At 29.5% G+C, this 19,889-nt stretch overlaps 2 protein-coding genes and 1 long non-coding RNA gene across 6 annotated transcripts; all 3 read left to right on the plus strand.

The window, feature by feature from the left end:
- The first annotated feature begins 670 nt into the window (after positions 1-670).
- On the plus strand, positions 671-6,326 carry LOC114424322 (kinesin-like protein KIN-1). 2 transcript variants are annotated; one of them, XM_028391163.1, is made up of 16 exons: positions 671-746; positions 1,254-1,413; positions 1,528-1,630; positions 1,994-2,040; positions 2,342-2,371; positions 2,459-2,581; positions 2,673-2,698; positions 2,855-2,936; positions 3,904-3,945; positions 4,030-4,063; positions 4,303-4,381; positions 4,453-4,672; positions 4,807-4,898; positions 5,048-5,168; positions 5,241-5,417; positions 5,810-6,326. In XM_028391163.1, exons 2-16 carry the CDS (start codon positions 1,300-1,302, stop codon positions 5,972-5,974), a joined length of 1,455 nt encoding a protein of 484 aa, XP_028246964.1. In that variant the 5' UTR covers positions 671-746; positions 1,254-1,299; the 3' UTR covers positions 5,975-6,326. The 2 variants fall into 2 exon arrangements, with proteins under 2 accessions (XP_028246964.1, XP_028246965.1); XM_028391164.1 differs by having other exon boundaries at positions 692-741.
- Positions 6,327-12,360: 6,034 nt separating this feature from the next.
- Positions 12,361-13,848, plus strand: LOC114423860. The gene is made up of 3 exons (XR_003668943.1): positions 12,361-12,518; positions 13,178-13,322; positions 13,554-13,848. It is a non-coding gene; the product is annotated as an uncharacterized LOC114423860 (long non-coding RNA).
- Positions 13,849-15,641: 1,793 nt separating this feature from the next.
- Positions 15,642-19,562, plus strand: LOC114424465 (cysteine-rich and transmembrane domain-containing protein B-like). 3 transcript variants are annotated; one of them, XM_028391319.1, is made up of 3 exons: positions 15,642-15,717; positions 19,088-19,232; positions 19,322-19,402. In XM_028391319.1, exons 1-3 carry the CDS (start codon positions 15,681-15,683, stop codon positions 19,365-19,367), a joined length of 228 nt encoding a protein of 75 aa, XP_028247120.1. In that variant the 5' UTR covers positions 15,642-15,680; the 3' UTR covers positions 19,368-19,402. The 3 variants fall into 3 exon arrangements, with proteins under 3 accessions (XP_028247120.1, XP_028247122.1, XP_028247121.1); XM_028391321.1 differs by having other exon boundaries at positions 15,666-15,717; positions 19,091-19,232; XM_028391320.1 differs by lacking the exon at positions 15,642-15,717 and adding an exon at positions 18,723-18,859 and having other exon boundaries at positions 19,322-19,562.
- Positions 19,563-19,889: the final 327 nt, after the last annotated feature.

Genomic DNA, 19,889 nt, shown 5'->3' on the forward strand with positions numbered 1-19,889 from the left:
AATATTTATTATATATTGAGGTACACATATAATGGGATACACATTTACTATTTGTCATGACCGAAATATCTATTACATATTTCAATTTTTAATAAGATATATTATATATTGAGATCTTTTAACTGAATAAAATTGTATTAAGTTGAAAACTTAAATGTGTTGGCGATAAGGCCTTTGACATGAATGGATTTTGGGTGTGCAGAATTTCCTCTATTGTGGTACAACAGGAGACAATGATCCTTTAACAAAAGTTACATTGTCATACAAAATATGGAATAAGCAAATAAATCAATATTAGCTTAGGTAACTAATATCTTTAGTAGATATTATATACATGCACAAAATAATTTTCATTGACAAAACCAATTGAAATGAGAATGGACTTTGCGCGACTCCTAAGAAAAGAGGGTTCAACTTTGCAGCCTAGAACTTAGATAAATTAACCAATACAAAGATTATTAATTCAAAATTTTTATTTTCTAAACTAAATAATTAAACATAGACAGAGAGGGTGATGTAGTTTTTGGTCCACAAGATAGGTTTCGCTGTAGTGTGATAACTCCAATAATTGGGCTTCTAACACAGGCCCATTTAACTTCCATCAATTCTTTTGTTTCTCTTTCAAATTTCAAGTCTCAACCCACCAAAAGGAACGAACAGATATAAATATATTTTGCCTTATTTTGTTACCCGCCAACAAGGATCACGCGAACTTCATTTCGCCACGAGCAAGCTCTTTCGGTAAGGTGGTTCTCTCTCCTTCTCCCTTCCGAGAAAAAAAATGTAAGAAGAAAAATGCTTCTAACTACACTGCGAGATTATCATTAACGCATTGCGTTTGAGTTTGAGAGAAGATTGCATCATGCTTAATCACGACAATTCAACTTCATAACAAGTGAACTCGTTAACGTATTTTCAAATTTATTTCTGATTCGATCTGAAAATTCTACCTAGGAACTAGGAATCTTCGATATTATCGTTAATGGTTTGAGCGAAGATTGCCTCGTGCTTAAGCTTAACCGCGATAATTCAACTTCCGAACAAGTGAATTTGTAGATGTACTTTCAAATTTATTTCTGATTCGATCTGAAACTTCTATTTAGGAACTAGGAAGCTTCAAGATATTGTTGAACATTAGAGCGATGTTATCAGGAAAACAATGTAGATCTGTTTTAAATTTTCAGCTAGCTTCTAATTAAATCTTTTTCTGCTTTCGCATTTCCTGTATAAATTTACATCTCTTCTATCGGCAGGTTTAAATAAAAAATTGCAGCGAAGTACTGTTTGCAGTGAAATATCATGTCGAGCATTACCGTGTGCGCGCGCTTTAGACCTTCGAACTCAAAAGAGAAGCAAAATGGCAATGACTCTGGCTGCATTCGGAACATAGACACCGAAACTTTCATTTGCAAGGTTTTCATGTGTCAGATTAAGCATCTATTAGTTTCTGTTTTTGTTCATTATATACTTAAGAGCTGTGAACTTCACCACTTAATTGAATCATAATTTTGAATTAATTTCGGTCAGGATGAGAAGGATGAAGAATTTGTGTTTAGCTTTGATAGAGTGTTCTATGAAAAATCTGAGCAAGCTGATGTCTATCAATTCCTAGCTCTTCCCATAGTAAGAGGTACAACTACTGAATTCTCACTACAGATTTATATGTTAATGCAATACAATCAATTATTGGAATCTTCCTTAATTTGAATGGCTTTTTCTTCCTTACGAAGTAGTGCATCTACTTCGGTTATTTGAATTTTTTTATCCTTATAGTTTGTTTAATGCTAGTACATGCCTTTTCCAAATTAAGGAAGCTTTCACTAATTGCATTGCATTGAAAAAAAAAATCTGGAATGTTTCTTTTTTTGAGAAAAAAATTTGGAATGTTTCTTAACTTTGAAAATGGGGAAAATGATACTTGCCTTAACTATAGATTTGTTTTTTTATTGAGATCACGCTTTACATTTTATATGTATTCCCATGAATGAAACAGATGTTGTTGTTGATGCATTCAATGGGACAGTAATCACTTATGGCCAAGTAAGATATCATAACGTGTCCCCGTTTGATATAAGTTTTTTGCTTCTTTTAGTTGAACTTACACACATACACACATACATACATACATACCTTTTGAATTGTTATTTCACGGTGTATCCGTTTTGACTTCAATACTAGCTAATCTGGAAGTAATTAAGGGAAGAGCGCATGATTAAAGAACTAGACATCTCCCTTCTAAATATTTAGCTAAGAGAATTTGCAACATCTACAATGCTGTTAAACTTACATTTCTTTGGATCCTAATTGATTACATGTTTCGTTTTTCTACAATCAATTGCAGACTGGAGCTGGAAAGACATATAGTATGGAGGTTGGAAATTATCATATTAAAAGTATTCTAAAATGATCTTTTAAAACTTGATATACAGAAACATAAATAACTACTTCTCCGAAGCAGGGTCCTGGAATACTTGAATGTGAAGAACAGAACAAGGGGCTACTTCCAAGAGTTGTAGAAGGACTTTTTGATTCCATAAATTCTTTGGATAAAGAAAAGACATATTCAATTAAATTGTCAATGGTACAGAGTAACTAATTAAAACCACACATGACTGGCAAAATCATCAGGTTAGAGTAAATTATTTTTCTGATTCTGTTTATGATTTTTCCAGGTTGAAATCTACATGGAAAAAGTAAGGTATGCATAGAAAAAGCAAGTATGTTTGTCCCTATATAGGTACTTAGAGCATATTCCATTGGTTTCTGATTGACAAATTTCTTCGTTCGAGAAGCTAATTTTGATGTGAATTTGAATTTTGATGAATCTTCAAAATAACTCTATCTTCTTATATAGGGACCTATTTGATTTATCAAAAGATAATATACAAATTAAGGAGATTAAATCACGAGGAATAATTCTACCTGGTGTTACAGAGGTTAGCTGCATATTATCTCAATGCAATCCGATTATTCTTTTTCATTCTGAAGTTACTTTGTTGTTCACAATTAGGCATATGGTCTTATGTACAAGTACTAAGATGTAAAATTTCAATTTTGAAACTTGAATCCGACTTATGTACTGACAATGACTGACATTCAAAAACGTAGGAGTTGGCTTTACCTGTTAGCATTTTTCTTAGGATTCATAAACTTAATAGTCTGGCCTATGCTTATGATGATTGTAATCTCTTAAACTTAACGTGATTATAAGAAGTTTTGAGGAAATAAAATTGTAGCTTTACTATTAATTATAAATTTTGGTCTAATGATAAAAGTTGATTTAACAAGTGGTATCAAAGAATCATGAGTTTACTTCTACTTTTGAACCCTAGCGGGAAGAGGGAGGAGGGGGGTATTGTTGCCTTTATTTGGGTTTTGGGCTGAATGTCTTCAGTTTTCACCCATGACCCTAGTGAAAAAAGTAACCCCTTGCTCGATGCCGATTTGAAAAACTTCAAGGAAGTAGGTTGTATCCTTATTTTGTGTACTTCACATTTTGATTGATGATGCTTGTAAGTTGTAATTGGTATAGCCCTTTAAGCTTGAGGTTATCCTGGAAAACATTAATAAAATAAAGTTGCACTGTTTCCTTTAGTTATAACTTTTGGCCAATCCAACAGTAAGCTCATGTACATACATGCACGTGTGTTTTAAGTCAAATTATCTAAGGCCTAACTTCTTTAGGTAACAACATAAGAGCATTGGATGAGGCACTCCTTGAGCTGATTCAGCAAGTAGAGTATAATGAATCATTTGTATTTTTATATGCAACTTTAAAAGTTTCCCTTTCCTTATATGCTAGAAGATATTTGTTTTACTGAAAAGAAGAAAAAAAACACTAGTTGGAGATTCTTATTCAATTAACGTCATATAGTACTAACAGGACCCCTGTTTTTCCTTCAGATCACTGTACTGGACCCCGCTGAAGCATTGCAAAGCCTATCTGTAAGAAAGAAGCAAGCTGAATAGCATTGTTTGGTTTTATTTTACAATAAATTTTGGCTTCTGATTCTGTTCTCAAATATGTAGAGGGGAATAGCTAATCGGGCAGTTGGTGAGACCCGTATCCTGCTTTGACTCTTAATCTTATAATGATATCAAATTCAGTGTTTTTATTTTATGTTTTTATAGCTTATGGATAATATTAAATATTTTTTAATAGCCGTATATTAGCCTTAGACATCAAAACTTTGGACAGGATGTAGTAATAGATTAGAGTAAATTCCCTGTTTTCTTGAGGGAGGAAAAGTAGTGGTAGGAAGGTCACTTGCCCTCTACAACCTTCCTAAACAAAACATGTAGAAATGAACGTGGCCAGCAGCAGAAGTCACTGCATTTATATATTCACAATTCAGCAAGAATTTTTTTCCAGAGATAAAAGGTCTTGCATCTCCCTAAATCTCTGTGGTACTGCTTATGAATCATTGTTAAACACTTTGAGACTATGACCAGGACGAGGTCCGGGAAACTAATTCTAGTGGACTTGGCTGGGTCAGAGAAAGTGGAGAAAACAGGTGCTGGGGGAAGAGTTCTAGAAGAAGCTAAGACCATAAACAAATCCTTATCTGCACTTGGGAATGTAATCAATTCTCTTACGTGTGGTTTGCAAGGAAAAGCAAGCCATATCCCTTATCGTGATTCCAAGCTCACTCGAATTCTTCAGGATGCACTTGTTAGTCCCCCCCTCCCCCCTTTATATATATAATCATTAAAATCATCGCCATTAAAATAAATAAAAATTCTCTCAACTTTTGCTTTAGCCTCACTTTCTATTGAACATGCATGCATGGTATTTCTTATTCGCAGGGAGGAAATGCTAGAACTGCACTACTCTGTTGTTGCTCCCCCAGCGCTTTTAATGCATCCGAGAGTCTGTCCACACTTCGTTTCGGTGCAAGGTATGTTATCCATGAAAAATTACCTCGGCCTCATATTCTATCGTATCGAGCTTCATTTGCAAATTGCAATTGAGATTTTTTATTTGTTTTACACTTCTACTGGCAATCCTTGCTTCTTTGTGGAATATTATGTTGAAAGCTGTTTGCAGGGCGAAACATATAAAGGAGTCTCCTCGTATCAATTACAGTGAAGAAAAATGCGACACAAGTTCCAGTGCTGCTTCTCCTTCTCCATCTGGCGACGAGTCAAGTGCTAGAATTTTAAACAAGGTGAGAATATTGTTATAGAATCCTTTTGTAAATTAGAATTCGTAATAACTAATAAGACTTGTGTTAATACAGTTGAGGGAAAAATTGAACGTTGAAGATGTCAAGTTACTAGAGGAATTATTAATACAAGAGGGCATTCTCTTTGAACCTCCATCAGTGGAAGAAGAGTCAGACATAGAAGACCTTACCTTGCAGATAATATCCTCATTACAAACATCCGTGGAGAAGCTCACGGCTACTGTTGATGAGGTAAGAATGAGAAAAATGTGCTACAATCTTTCTCTCACTGTAGATAATACTGTCTCAGTCAGTCACTTTCAAACTTTCAGGGCCTTTTTGTTTGCAAGATTATCCCTATGTGTTGGTTAAAGAATGAAATGACAAAAAAAAAAAAGAATAGAGAAATTATCAACTTAATTACTTAATCTTTTGTTTAATTTTATAAACATATAATTATTTACTTTTAAAAAATGATAATTTATCTGATTATGATAACTTGATAAGAGAAAGATGTGAGAAACATGATTAATGTGGTAAATACTAATAGAGATAGGAAAAAGGAAATTTGTTGTTAAAAAGTCTAAACAAATGTTGTATGAATTATATAAAATATATATTTTGTTGCACATGTAATTTTACAGCTCAAAAGGGAGAATAGCATTCTCAGGGCCAAAGTTGATGCCTCCACGGAGTCTGTTTTCAACAAGGGAGCAGATAATAGTTCGATTTTTCAATATATGATTTCGGGTATCCCTACTTTCTTCTTTCGCTGGCTGGGTTACACTTCTCCAAGAGGATGGCAGTAAACTATTCATTCATATGTCCTGCCTTGCCGGCCCTTAAACTCTTATCAAAATAGTAATGGTACATTTGTGGTTACAATGGATAGACATAATAAACATGCCTCATGCTGATTGACTAATAGCATAGTATATTCGGACAAGATATATATTACTGAACTTCAGGCCACTGATCACAATCAAAAGAAAGAAAATAACAGTTTGTTAGCCTCTGCTTGTAACCCGACAATTGTGTTGTATGAATAATAATTTAGCATAGATGACTATCTTCTGAAGGGTGCAAGAATAATAGCTAGGCTACAACCACATTGTATGACATGAAATGCTGAGCCCAATTGAGCCCACATAGTCATTTTTCTTTTATGGTTCAATACTTAAATTGCTGAAAATGGATTGATGCTGTGGCTGGAACACAAGAATGCTACATAAAATACTATGTCACAAGCGCTTTTCAAAGTGACCATGGTGTATGTAGTCTTTTGATCTGAAGTCACTACAGTTTTTACATAAGTTGTATGCTTTAATACCATTTAAACATCACCTGTAATAAGGTGATCATAAAAGTTGGTGATTTGGCATACGAGTCATGGAAAGGAATGTGAGCAATCTAGAAGGGATTCATCCCTTTTACATAACAAGAGTGATATCTTTGGATCCCTTTAATAGAGGAAGATACTGAAATGCATGGCCATGTTGAAATTAGTCAATATTGACTTCATCTGTTATTAATGTGGCTTCTTGAATATCTAGAAATAAAAATTGGACTATAGAAAGATGACACATTTTACGCCATGTGTTCGATTACGATATTTTGACAAAATTACACAAAACATTGGCCATAGAAAGGTTATGCCCATTCAATTCATCCTTGGATTTGTAACTTGTCTGCTTTTCCGCATATGCTTTTTGAACTAAACATCAAGAATCAAAACCTTATGTTGTGTAGTTAGACTCTATCTTGGGGTCACCTTGTAATCCTTACAGACCCTTTTGTCAGCACTTCTCACCAAAAAGAAATCAGTCTGCGATCTTGAGCTTCCACTTTTATAAGTTGGTGACATTGAAAGTCTCTTGTGCCACCATTAATTTTAAGGCTAAGATTTTGTCTCCAATTTTTTTTCATCCACCACACTTTCTTTCCAAACCTTGTCCATCATAACACCTTCTCCATTCTTTCCTCTGACTTTTTTCGTGTACCAAAGCTTAAAACCTGTAGTATCCATCTCCTTGGCTTTTTTCTCCAATCCATTTAACCCTTTGTACGCACATAATGTTAATCCTTCTCCAAATCACGGTATCCACCACCTCTATAGACTTACTTGTCAAAAGTACCAATATTCCACATAGCAGATATGATCGAACACTTTTGAACTAGATTCTTTACCCATATTTGTCCAAAAAAAATGAGGACCCTTGCTCATTTAACACTGCCTTGGACGTCGATGTAGCGATTCTTGCTCATTTGACACTATATCCAGATGATACAATGCGTTACTTCCAAATAACAACCTAGCATTAGCATATACAACCAAGAAATTCTTTTTTTATTAAAAGGTAAGTAATTCAATTATATATAACAATGAAATTTGTGATGAATAATCCATGATAAGTATAACGAGTTTTGCATTGACTGTTGAAGGCTTAACACAACTCTCTTCCTTAATTCGGGCTTGAGATCAACTATAAAAGGACATAGACATAATTATAATGCAATCATAACCTTAAAAAAAAACTCGATCTTTCAGTACTCAAAATATATTGTATATAATATATAATTATCTCTTTAGTGTTTTTCGATCACTATTTGCGTCAATAAAACCAACACCAAGCTCTAGGTTTATGAAATTGAACAGTATTTAATTATTTTATCTAGATTATTTTTTACAGTTAATTTGACAACAAATCCTTAGGTTCAGAAGTCACAATTATTTAGATTCCCTTCACAATTATTTTCAGTACTTAACAAAAATGCATTTTAACATTATTTAAGCACTCACAATTTGACCCACTTTATAATTATAAAAAATGGTAAACATTGGAATTTCCTGTATAGAGCAAAAGGAACTAGTGAAATGTTTTGGTTTAAATTGGACCAAAAAGTCACTTCAAGAAAAGAAAAAAAAAGTTAGACCAAAAAGAAAAGAAAAAGGGTTTGATTCAATTAATTTACAAAGTATAGATTGAATATATTTGATACATAGCATGCAGAATAATTGTAGCCTCCCCTAGTAATAGCGTATCTGGGCCACAGCCACTAGGCTTATCAGCATAGCAACTTGATTTGTCAGCCATTGGTCTTTGAAATGTAACATTACATTTGACCATTAATGGTTTTGGTTTGTTTCTTTGATTTTTTGTTAAAATATCTATAAATCATAGTTTGGACAAAATTATAAGAGACAATTTTTTACCTAACTATTTTTTTAATTTTTCTTATGACGCAAACACTTGTGTATATATTTTAAAAAAACTTGTAAACAACTTACCTTATGAAATAAGCATTTGTGGACATGTTTGAAAGAACTTATGATATTTGGTAAACTGTTTTCAACTGATTTTAATAAACTCTTTAAGGATAGCTTATGAAACGTATTATTGCTTATATAAAAATAATTTAACTCTATCCTTTTTTATTATAAAAACAACTTATACATAAATACTTATATAATTGTTTTATATCTAAGGTAAATATTAATTTATTTTTTAAATTCAATTTGGTCCTTTAATTTTTTTTGTTTAATTAGATTATCTAATTTTTAAAACTGAATCAATTTGATTCTCTAATTTTTTTTAAGGTTCAATTGGTCCTCTAATTTTAAAAAACATTTTTTAAAAAAAAAATATGCATTTTGTAATCATTTAACATTTACTTAATGACGATTTTAAAACAACTTTATAAAATATGATTTTTTTTTAAGATTTAAATTAAAAAATTAAATTAAACTTAAATAATAAATTAGAGGACTAAAAAACTAATTTAATCAATAACTAAAAGACCTAAATCTTATTGGTTATATTTAATTACTCTTTAATAAAATCTTTACCAAACTGCGTATCCAAAGAGACCTAAATCTTATAAAAATATTAGTAGCAAGATCCTATCATTATTCTGCCCGGTCATATCATTAATTTTTTAAAATAAATATCAATTAAAAAATATGTAATAGGAAAATTCAAAAAATCACTTGTCGTGCGCTTATGACAAAAGCTGCTTACAAATAGGATTTTCCTTTTTCAATACTAGGCACGTCACACAAAGTCAAAAGGGTGGATGCTTCCTTTTGAAGGAAGAAATGTCTTCTCGGGTAAGGAAGGTTCTCTTTGAACTTATTGTATTCAAAGTTCAACACAATTTAAAATGACGTGCGTCAACTACACACAAAAAATATTTTACGCACATTATCAAGTGTTATATTACCACAGAAAGAAAAAAGAAATAAAACGAAGGCATCTTCTTTTTATTATAATGGTATTAATATCGATAAGCTAGTGCTAATTATTATTTTTTATTTTATTAAAGAATCTGAGTTCAGTTTCATTTAAAACAACAATATATTGGTTAAACAAGTTTTAATTTATGGTTTCACATGAATTATTTACGTTACATTTTTTTACTGGAATAATTTAAGTAACTTGTCACTAACCCAACGATAATAACTTGTTTTTAAAAGTTAAAGCTTTTAGTGTATATATTTAAGAAATAAAAAAATATTACTACTCTATTAACTTATCAACACGTGGGGTCCCCGTTAACAATTTTCCTAAGACACTACCTAATTAACAAGAAGATTTGGATAGACCTTATCCATAAGTCTCTTTCAAAAATGTGTTATAACTATTAATAACTAAAATATAAGATATATTTCAAAAGATGCATGTTTTACAAGACTGGTTTTGTTAACAGAAGAATTTATTATGTTTTCATTAAATTAATTATTAATAACTAAAAAAAGAAAGTATGAATGATCTGTTTAATACTTTGATTTTTATTACGATATTAACTGTTTTTTTATTTTTCATTTCACTTTATTTTTCTTTTGTGGGTGAATCATACTATCATAGTTTTCATTTTAATTGTTTTCATTTCCTAAGACATAATTGCCAAATTGGCACTTGTCATATGCGCAGACGGAACAGTTGTGGGTTGTGAAGCAAATACGGCGTCGTTCCAAGGCTGCTCCGCATTTTAGGCCCCACCCAAGTTCACGTTTTTTTTTTTACTCTATCATATATGGGATCATATTTTTTATTAGTTTTTTTTATAAAAAAAAGTTGATTAGAGGCGGAAATTGGAATAGATATATAAGGGCACTTTTTACCAAAAATGAATTATTTTATAAAATTAATTATGAAAGTGGGTGTTTTATAAAATTATTTACTTGTCATAAATGATTTTTGTTATGTAGGATGTAGGATATGTTTTTGAGTGACGTATTATATATTTTTGTTTTGTTTGTCACGTTACTCTAACATGCTCCATCATGATCAAGTATTTAACATTGGTCGATGTTAAATTGAGTCAAAATATGACATAAAATCTAGTCATTAAATATGTATTTAGTATTGGTTTGACATATACTAAATACTTGACAGAGATGAAGTTAATGACACCTCTTGCTATATGATTAACAAAAAATATAAGGTGTCACTTAAGGTGATACTTTCTGCATCCTATATGACAAAAATCACCCATAACAGATAATAATTTTTAAAAAACATCTACTTTGATAATTAGTTTTACAAAGTAATTCATTTTGATTAAAAAAAAGGTTTATATAAAACGTAAGGTCAACCTTCCTTTTGTGATTGTATAAAAATAGAAATAAAAATTATTTTTACATTAATTTTTTATGATTTTAATTTTCATAATTACTAAATTTAAGTGTAAAATTTTGTATACTTTCAACTAATCACAAATTATATTAAATATGATTTTTAATATAATTGTTATAAAATCTAACACTTGTCGTATAAAATAATCTTTAATTAGATGGGAGTAGTGTAATTTTTTTATACTATTTAAAAAGTTTAATGATAATATATTGTCAATATAAAAAGTTTTACATTCTCAAACAATAAAAAATGACTACCACTATGACCTTTAAACTAGTTATTAGTCTCTCCGTCCCATGTGTAAAATAGTTGAAACTCAAGTTTAGGCCCACAATTTTTTAATTGTTTGTAGTTTCTATAAAAACAATAAAGATCTCATACATTGTAAAAAAACCACATTTATATGTTAGCACAAGAAGCCCAAATTATAGTTTTTATTAAAAGTAATAATTTTTTTTCTTAAAATTTGTTTTGGTTTTCACTTACCATTGGATTGGGTTAGTCTTGTCAAAATGAAAGTAATTTTAACCTTTGAAAAAAAAATTAGATTGACGGAGTCACTTTTTAATGAGATATTTAAATATTTTGTTCTAGGATAAATATTGTTATTTTGAAAGACTTAATAATACATATATTAAAATTAAGAAAGAAAAAAAAATGAAATTTTAGTAAAACTGTCTCCTAATAAATATTATTTTTTGAAATACTTACTTTTCTTGTGTGAAAAAACATTAAATATCAATTGTTATGAAACAAAGAGAATTTAAAAGTTAATAAATTTATCGTATATTCTATTCTTTGTTCCTAATTATGTAACACTTTCAACTAATTCACTTTCCTTAAGAAAAATAGTTGATAGTGAACCACATTAAATCTGTCAATTATTTATACTATCATTTTCTTATTTCTTTATATACTTAATTATTTCTTAATAATTTTTGGAAAAATAATAATTAAGTAAAAGTATGTAGGAAAAAATAGTTAACGCATCTTAAAATGAAAAAATGATCTTATAAAAAATGACAAACAAATTTTTAAAAAAGATCTTATAATTAGAGACAAAAGAAATATACAATTTGTGGTTGAATAACAATGTAAAGTTAATTAAGAATTTAGTTCCTAAACTTCTTCGTATTCTAATTTTTAATCTTTCAAAATTTATTTGACAACTTTTAGTCTTTCATTAATTTTTGGTGAGCATTTTTGTTCCTCAATTTTTTTTACTTATTTTTAGTCCTTCATTTATTTTTATTGTTCAAAATTAATTCAAAATATAAAAAACAAGGGATTAGAAATGAAAAAAAAATTAAGGAACTAAAAATACTGATAGAAAATTAACGGAGGAACCAAGATTTATTTTAAAAAAATTTAAGGCTAAAAATATGAATGTGAAAAAGTTAAGGGATTAACCTTTAAAATAATTATTTATTCTTAAAAATTATTTTAAAAGTAGACATTTGCCACTTAAATCAAATATTAAATCCTTGCACCTTCTCTAGTCTTTTGCTCCGTCTCTTTCTTTCTTAGTCACACCTAAAACGCGTTTTTCTTTATTTTATTCCATAAGGTCATGGCAGCTGTCCTAAAAATCTATTTATATACACATCATCTTCCGATGCTTACCACAATCAGCTAATCCCACACTCTCTTTTCTCTACCTACAAAAAAAAAAAAATCATCTAAGTTCTAACCATGAATCACCAACAACAATCTCCTGGTAAGTCTCTCGTGTATATATATATATATTTTTTATACTGGATAATTATCAATATTCCTTCATCATAATTGATCTCCATCATTTGGAAAAATTCTTTCTCAGTTTCATACCAAATATGCATGTTTTATATCATAGAATTAATGGATGGGTTGATCATATTTGGGTGTTTAATTACAAATCCATGTTTTATATTCAAAGCTAGAATTATAAATTTCTATAGGAAGATATATATTTATCACTTAAATTAGAATTCAATGGATATACACAGTATAAAAGATTTTATGCAATTCATCAGTTAAAAATCAGTTTTGACGGAACTTAAAGGATGATTATTATTAAAGTTAAGAAATTTATTATGCACAATAGTTTATGATTAAAGATTTTATTAGTAGTGAAGGAAGAAAAAGGAAAGAGAAATTATAAGTTTAAATTCCTACTAACAAAAAAGTTAATGATGATCATTTTTTTAATTGATAAATATTACTTATTAGAATATTTAATTTTTGTTAACAGAAAAAATTAAACTCTCGTGACTTTTTCTTTTTTTCTTTCTCCCATAACGAATAATATTTATGGATAAAAAATATAATTTACAAATGAAAAGGAGCATAAGAAAATATTGTACATAAATTATATCTAAGTGGTGTTGTATTTTCCAGCAGTGACTGCATATCCAGCAGGGGCTCAGAGCAACCTAGCAGCTCCACCACCACCTGTAGGTTATCCCACTAAGGATGATCTTCCTTCCCAACAAAATGTTCCTGTCAAAACCACTACCAGGGGTGATGGCTTCTGGAAGGGATGGTCAGTTAATTTATATCCAAAATCTTACTTCGTCTAAATAATTAAGGCATTTTTTTGTAAAAAGATCTAATTTAATTGACCCAAGAATACATGAATTGTTATAAATTTTAATAATATCTTTGATTCTTACCGATAAAAAAAAATGTTATTTTAATTCATTAATCAATAGCACTTTACATAATCTCATCATGTTTTGATTTCTGAAAAGCATGTACTTTGTTTTTCTTGCAGTTGTGCGGGATTGTGCTGTTGCTGTGCCCTGGATTGTTGTCTCTGATTGAACATCCCTGCAGTACTTTATGGATTTGAGCTTGTTCTCTCTGTCTTTTGTTATTTTCTTTAGCAGATTAATTTTGTATTTGTCTACGCTAATAAGGATATTTGTGTCCTAAGGGACAGCAAAATGTATTTATGTGACGGAATTTTGTATCTTGTTGATCTTTTTGTACTTTGTGGAAGGTAACTAATCACAAGGACCATTATTGCAATTAGAAACCATAACGCCTCCCAAGTTTTATTGTGTTCACATGAATAAAACCACGGAAAAAATTATGTTTGCTTTTCACATATGCAAAATTTCTTTATAACAACCGCAATCAGACACGCTGCAAACTCGTTAGCTCAACACTCGTAGTGCATGTTGTAACTATCTTGACCTTTGACATTTTGGCCAACTTTTGGATAATAAGACTGCAGTTTATTAGAAAAGTCTCCCAGACTCACATTTTTTTATTTTATTTAAAACAGCAAATTCAGTAATTGATGTTTTGAATTTCGAACAAAAAAATAGTCAAATTTGTTTCTTAGTGAAACTCTAAAAAATTAATTTTGCGCGACAAATTAAAAATTTAAATTTAATCCATAAATATATAAAACGTATAACAAATTAATTTTACGAATAATTTACTAACAATTTGATTCCTAAACTTTGTAACTTAATGTTAAATCAGTCCTCAAAAAATATAATTTATCGTTAAATTGATCGTTGAACATTATAATTTAATGATAAAATAATCTCACAAATTTAACATTAGAACTAATTTGTTATACTTTTTGTAAATTTAATGACTGAATTTATATTTTTCATGTTTGAGGAAATAATTTATTGCCGAATAACACTTTCGGGAAGGGTTTGACTATTTATAAAAAAAAATATGGAAAGAGACTGATATGGGTAGTTTATTAGTAAAAAAATAATATAAAAATAAAAAACAAATTATTATAATATGATTGTTTAATTTTGAAATGTTTTATTAAATTGAAGTCATATTATTTGAAAGACATCAAGTCATATGCATGTAACAATTTTCAATGTCACGTGACTTTTTTGTTTTAATTATACTGCTATATATTAATTATAAAATAAATAAGTTTAAATAAAAAATCAAATTTAAAATAAAGAGTCAGTTTTCTCTGTTTGCACTACATTCAGGATCCATATGTGTCTTTTTCTTCACTACAGTGGTAGGCTATCTTCTTTCATCACTTGGTAACCAGTTCTTTGAGAAATGTAAAAAAGAAAAAAAAAGTGAAAATTCAAGAAAAAATCAATTTAAATTTTCCAGTAATTGCAATTGAACATCACTCCCATGTTTCGATAAGTGTTACCAATGAAAAGAAGATCAAAGAGGGAGATACATCATGTATGCATGATAAACACTTGCGTAATAAAGTCGGTCTTCAAAAAGAAATTATTTAAATATAAGTATGAAATTAATTAATATAAAAGATTGTAAATTTATAATATATGACTATAATAATTAAATAACAACATAAAAAAACTTTTAACCCATGTATTCTACTTAAATTCTTCAACTATATATTTATTACCTTCTTCTTTCTATAAGATTGTTTTAATTAATTTACAAGAATTAAAAAAATTGGTGAATTTAATTAGTGATATTAAAATTATTATAAATTTGCATTGTGAAAAGTATTATGAAATTAGTAGCCTTTATTGTTTATTAACTACTCCTATAAAGTAATTAAATTCTCGTCTAAAAAATTAAATCCTATAAAAAGGTGAAATAATTAAATAATGTCTATAAAATGGCATCTAGGGAGGTAGTATGTGGTACAAAACCATATAAAGATGGCGAATTAGTTAAGGGCATCAAAAGTGAAAAGAACAACGACGACGCGGCCTAGAAAGACCAAATGAAAAAGACTTTGTTTTCTTAACTCACGTTTGTAGTTGTCGCAGAAGCCATTCGGATTTCGATTACATTAAGGAATTGAACCAAATGAACCTATATATACTACACATGCATATTTGCTTCCACAGTTTCCAATTTCATATCCTCTTACCGTTAAACTTAAACCCTTTGGTTGTATAAGAAAAACTTCATCATCATCATAATGAGCAGTCACTCCAATATTGAGCAAGAAGCCCCTGGTGAGTCTTTATTATATCATTCAAAACGTTCCTATTTTGGAACAATAAAACATGCATGGTTTCCTGTGTTATATTTTCACTTTATCCAAATCGATCGGCCATCTTTACATGCTCAATATTCAGTAATGTCTACTTTGTCTTCCTTAAATTAATGTCCTAGTTAGATTTAACATAAAGCTTAAGCTCTAGATAATTTATTAATGAGAAAAAAAAATTATACACTAACATGTTTTATAGTATCATTCAATTACAATTTATTTGTTATAATAAATTTATTAATTTTTATAATAATTATTTTAAAAGTCATACGAACAATAATTTAAGATTAAATATAACATGTAAAGGTATTTTATATCATCATAAATAACTATTAAATTATTTGTTAATTTTCATATGAATTGTGGATATCTTTCTAAATGTAAAGACATAATATTACGATGAAGCAGTATCATATCCAGCAGCTTCTGCCACACCACCTATGGGTTATCCTTCCAAGGATGGTCCTGCAGCTGTAGGGTACACCCAACAAAGACTTCCAGAGGAAACCAAAACCAGGGGTGATGGATTTTGGGAGGGATGGTGAGTATTGATTGCCAAAATCACTACACCTTAATTTTATTTAGTTCTAACTTTTCATAAACACATATTTTATTATTTTATTTTATTTTGACCATTTTTCTTTTTCTCTTTTCTTGCAGTTGTGCTGCTTTATGTTGCTGCTGTGTCCTGGATTGTTGCTTCTGATTGAATCATAGCACGGATTTGTGTTTGTCGATCATTTCACATTGCCAGCTTTCTAGTGTATTCTTTGTAGTAGTTTGTGGAAGAACAAGAATTTATGTCCTCTTGGACAGCGTGTATTTTATATCCTTTGGCCGATGCTGTTCTTTTTTCGTTATACTTTGAATTTTACCTTTGTATTATGTATATTTAGTCATTTTGTATTAGTAAGAAAAAAGTTATCATAAAATTATTGCGTTGACATTCTAACGGTTGATATAGTAGTGTTAGTATGATCTTATTGATAAATAACTTTACCTTTTTAACGTATACTAGGGGTTTGATTCTCAAGTTTGTGTATGAAAAAAAAGATACATTGATCTACCCAAAAATTCTAATAGTGGACTTAATTTGATGTCGCATCTTAAACAGTTTTGATAATATGGATTTAAATTATTTTTTTAAAATAGTTATATTAAAACTTAAGATGTGTTTGGAATAGATACTAAAATTAAATTATTTCAATTGAATTAAATTATGATCTATGTTATATAAAAATAGTTAATTTATTACTTACCCGTCATTTATTTATTTTTCTGTAAAGTAATCCACGTATAAAGCACTCTATAACATGAGGATGATTGGTTGTTCCGAGGTAGAGGTCTTCAAAAAATTGAGAGGGAGGGATTAAAATTCCACTCAAGGTGTATTTTAATTGTGGAGAATATTTTTTAATAGGATCCCAGCAAAAATGAACTTACTTAGAAGGCATATCAACATTCAAGCTCAAGAGTTACTTTGTGTATTTTGTAATGACATGCTGGAAGACACATCACACTTCTTGTTCAATTTCACAACCTCACAAAATATTTGGAAAAGATGGTATTATTTGATTGGGCTAAGTTCGGCACTTCCTCATACACCTATTAAGCACTTTTGCCTACACTCTCATGGATGGTGGGTTGGTGTTCCATTATTTTGGAATTTATGGTTACATAGAAATGCAATTGTTTTAAGGACATTCTCTGGATAATGAGAAGTTGTGGCATAATATACTGTTTTTGGCATGTTCATGGCTTAAGGGCCTCCATAAACACCCTTGATTTGTATTTTCTTAGATGGTGCAGTGTTGAACTTGTTACTGTATTTTTATTTTACAGCACTACTGGTGCTTTTTAATGAAATCATTATCGCTGATTAAAAAAAAAGTATAAATCCCCTTCTGGGTTTTTTACTAGTATTTTAGTATGAACATATATTTTTATATAACTAAAATTTATAATAAATAAATATTTTTAATACATAAATTATTTTATAATAAATCAATTTTGTTAATATATAAACTATATTTTAGACTTAGGATAAGTAATTTATATTATGATATACAATTATTTTTTTACCTATTTAATTTTTAAAATAAAGATATTGAAATTTAATTTTAAAAAAATAGAAATAATCAATTTGATAACATGTGATAAACTGAAAGATGTCACGTCTTATAAATATTTGTCAACTCAATCAAAATTAACACGATTAGTAAAAAAAAACTGATGAATTAACTATTTTGATCTAACAAAATATTGTAATCCCAAGGGTGATTGCCACGCCTAGTGTCAATCTTCCCTTATTTATTCTATTAAAATATCTCTGGTTGTGCTGAAAAATGATAAAGTGAAACTTTAAAAATTTAAGAGGCTACTCTAAAACCAATAATTCAAATAAGAGACATTATATTTGAAGTTTTTACAAATGTTCAAAATGGTCTATTAACGTTTTTTGTTAGTACTATAATGGTAAGAATAAATTTGAATCATTTTCAAAACATAAAGGATTGAAGAAAAAATTTAGGAGATTGATGCAGATTAAATTGAACAAATAAAAATAAAATAAAGGGCTGAAAGTGAATTTTAGCCTTAATTATGTGACCAAATCTTTTGAGACGGATCCAGAACAAATGTTGTACTATTAAAATCATACTTTTTCTTTTCTTTTTCAAGATAAATCATACTTATTTCAGAATGGAGGAAAAGGCACAATAAACTAAACTTCAAGGAAATGATAGGGAGAAAATTAGAAAGAAAATAAGTTTCACATAGGTTTATCTAGTGCAAAATCATATAAAGAATGTAAATGAAGTGCATGAAGAAAAGACCAACGCCAACGCAGACAACAAAGACCGATTGTACATGAAAACCATTTAGAATAAAAAATTGTGAATTAATTTCGAAGAATAAGAAATGTGATACGTGCCAAGCCAATTGTACATCCACCTGGCAACAGAGGTTCTAATGCATATTCGCTTCCATAGTTTCCAATTTCACATCCTCTTATTGTTAATTAAACCCTTTGTTTGCACAAGAAAAGAGTAATAACTTGATCATCATCAACATGAGTCGCTTCAACAATCAGCAAGAAGCCCCTGGTGAGTTTTGATTATAATATCATTCAGCAAAATGGCACAGCATAATATGGTTTCATATGTGAATTTTCATTTGATCCAAATCAATTGACACCGTATTTGCATGCTCAATACTCAATAATATGTACTTTCTTTTACATAAAGCTAAAGCTAAAATTAATTTGTTACTTTCCTTGAGAATTGTGAATATCTTTCTAAATGTGGGATTAATGACATGATATTTTGATGCAGCAGTATCATATCCTCCAGCTCCATATGTTAGTGCCCCACCACCTATGGGTTATCCTTCCAAAGATGATCCTACAGCTGTAGGGTACCCCCAACAAAGAGTTCCAGAGGAAACCACAAGCAGGGGTGATGGATTTTGGAAAGGATGGTAAGTTCATACATAGCAAAAATCACTGCACCTTCTATTTTCATAAACATGCACCAAATATTTGTTTTAATTACCTTCTTTTCTTGTAGTTGTGCTGCTTTATGTTGCTGCTGGGTCCTGGATTGTTGCTTCTGATTGAATTATAGCACATATTTGTGTTTGTCACCATGTTTTTTTTCTTTTCACATTGCTAGTTTCCTATTTGTATTCTTTGTAGTTTAGAAGAATAAAGATCTTTGTCCTCTTGGACAGCTTGTATTTTATCCATTTGGTTGATGTTGTTCTTTTTCCTTGTACTTTGAATTTTTTTATGATGTATTTAGTTATTATAATAAGATTTTTTTTATTAATAAGACAAAAGTTATCATTAATTGTTGAGTTTGAGAACATTCTAGTAGCTTAACTAACTTGGTGTTTCAATTTCAGACACCTTTGCTACATATATGAATGATAATTAAATACCAATTCAACAAGGAACTTGCCTCAAAAAAATAAAACAAGTAACTATTATAAATACTTATGAAAGAGAGAGGAATTGATCATTAAATTAATTTGGTTGTATGAGGATTTTAGTATCCAACTCGTTCTATACATATTAGTTATGTAAAATGTTATATTTAAGACTAATATACAAATTTGATTTTTCTAGTTTTTTAA

This window comes from Glycine soja, chromosome 8 (genome assembly GCF_004193775.1).
Source record: "Glycine soja cultivar W05 chromosome 8, ASM419377v2, whole genome shotgun sequence".
NCBI classification, from domain to species: Eukaryota; Viridiplantae; Streptophyta; class Magnoliopsida; order Fabales; family Fabaceae; genus Glycine; species Glycine soja.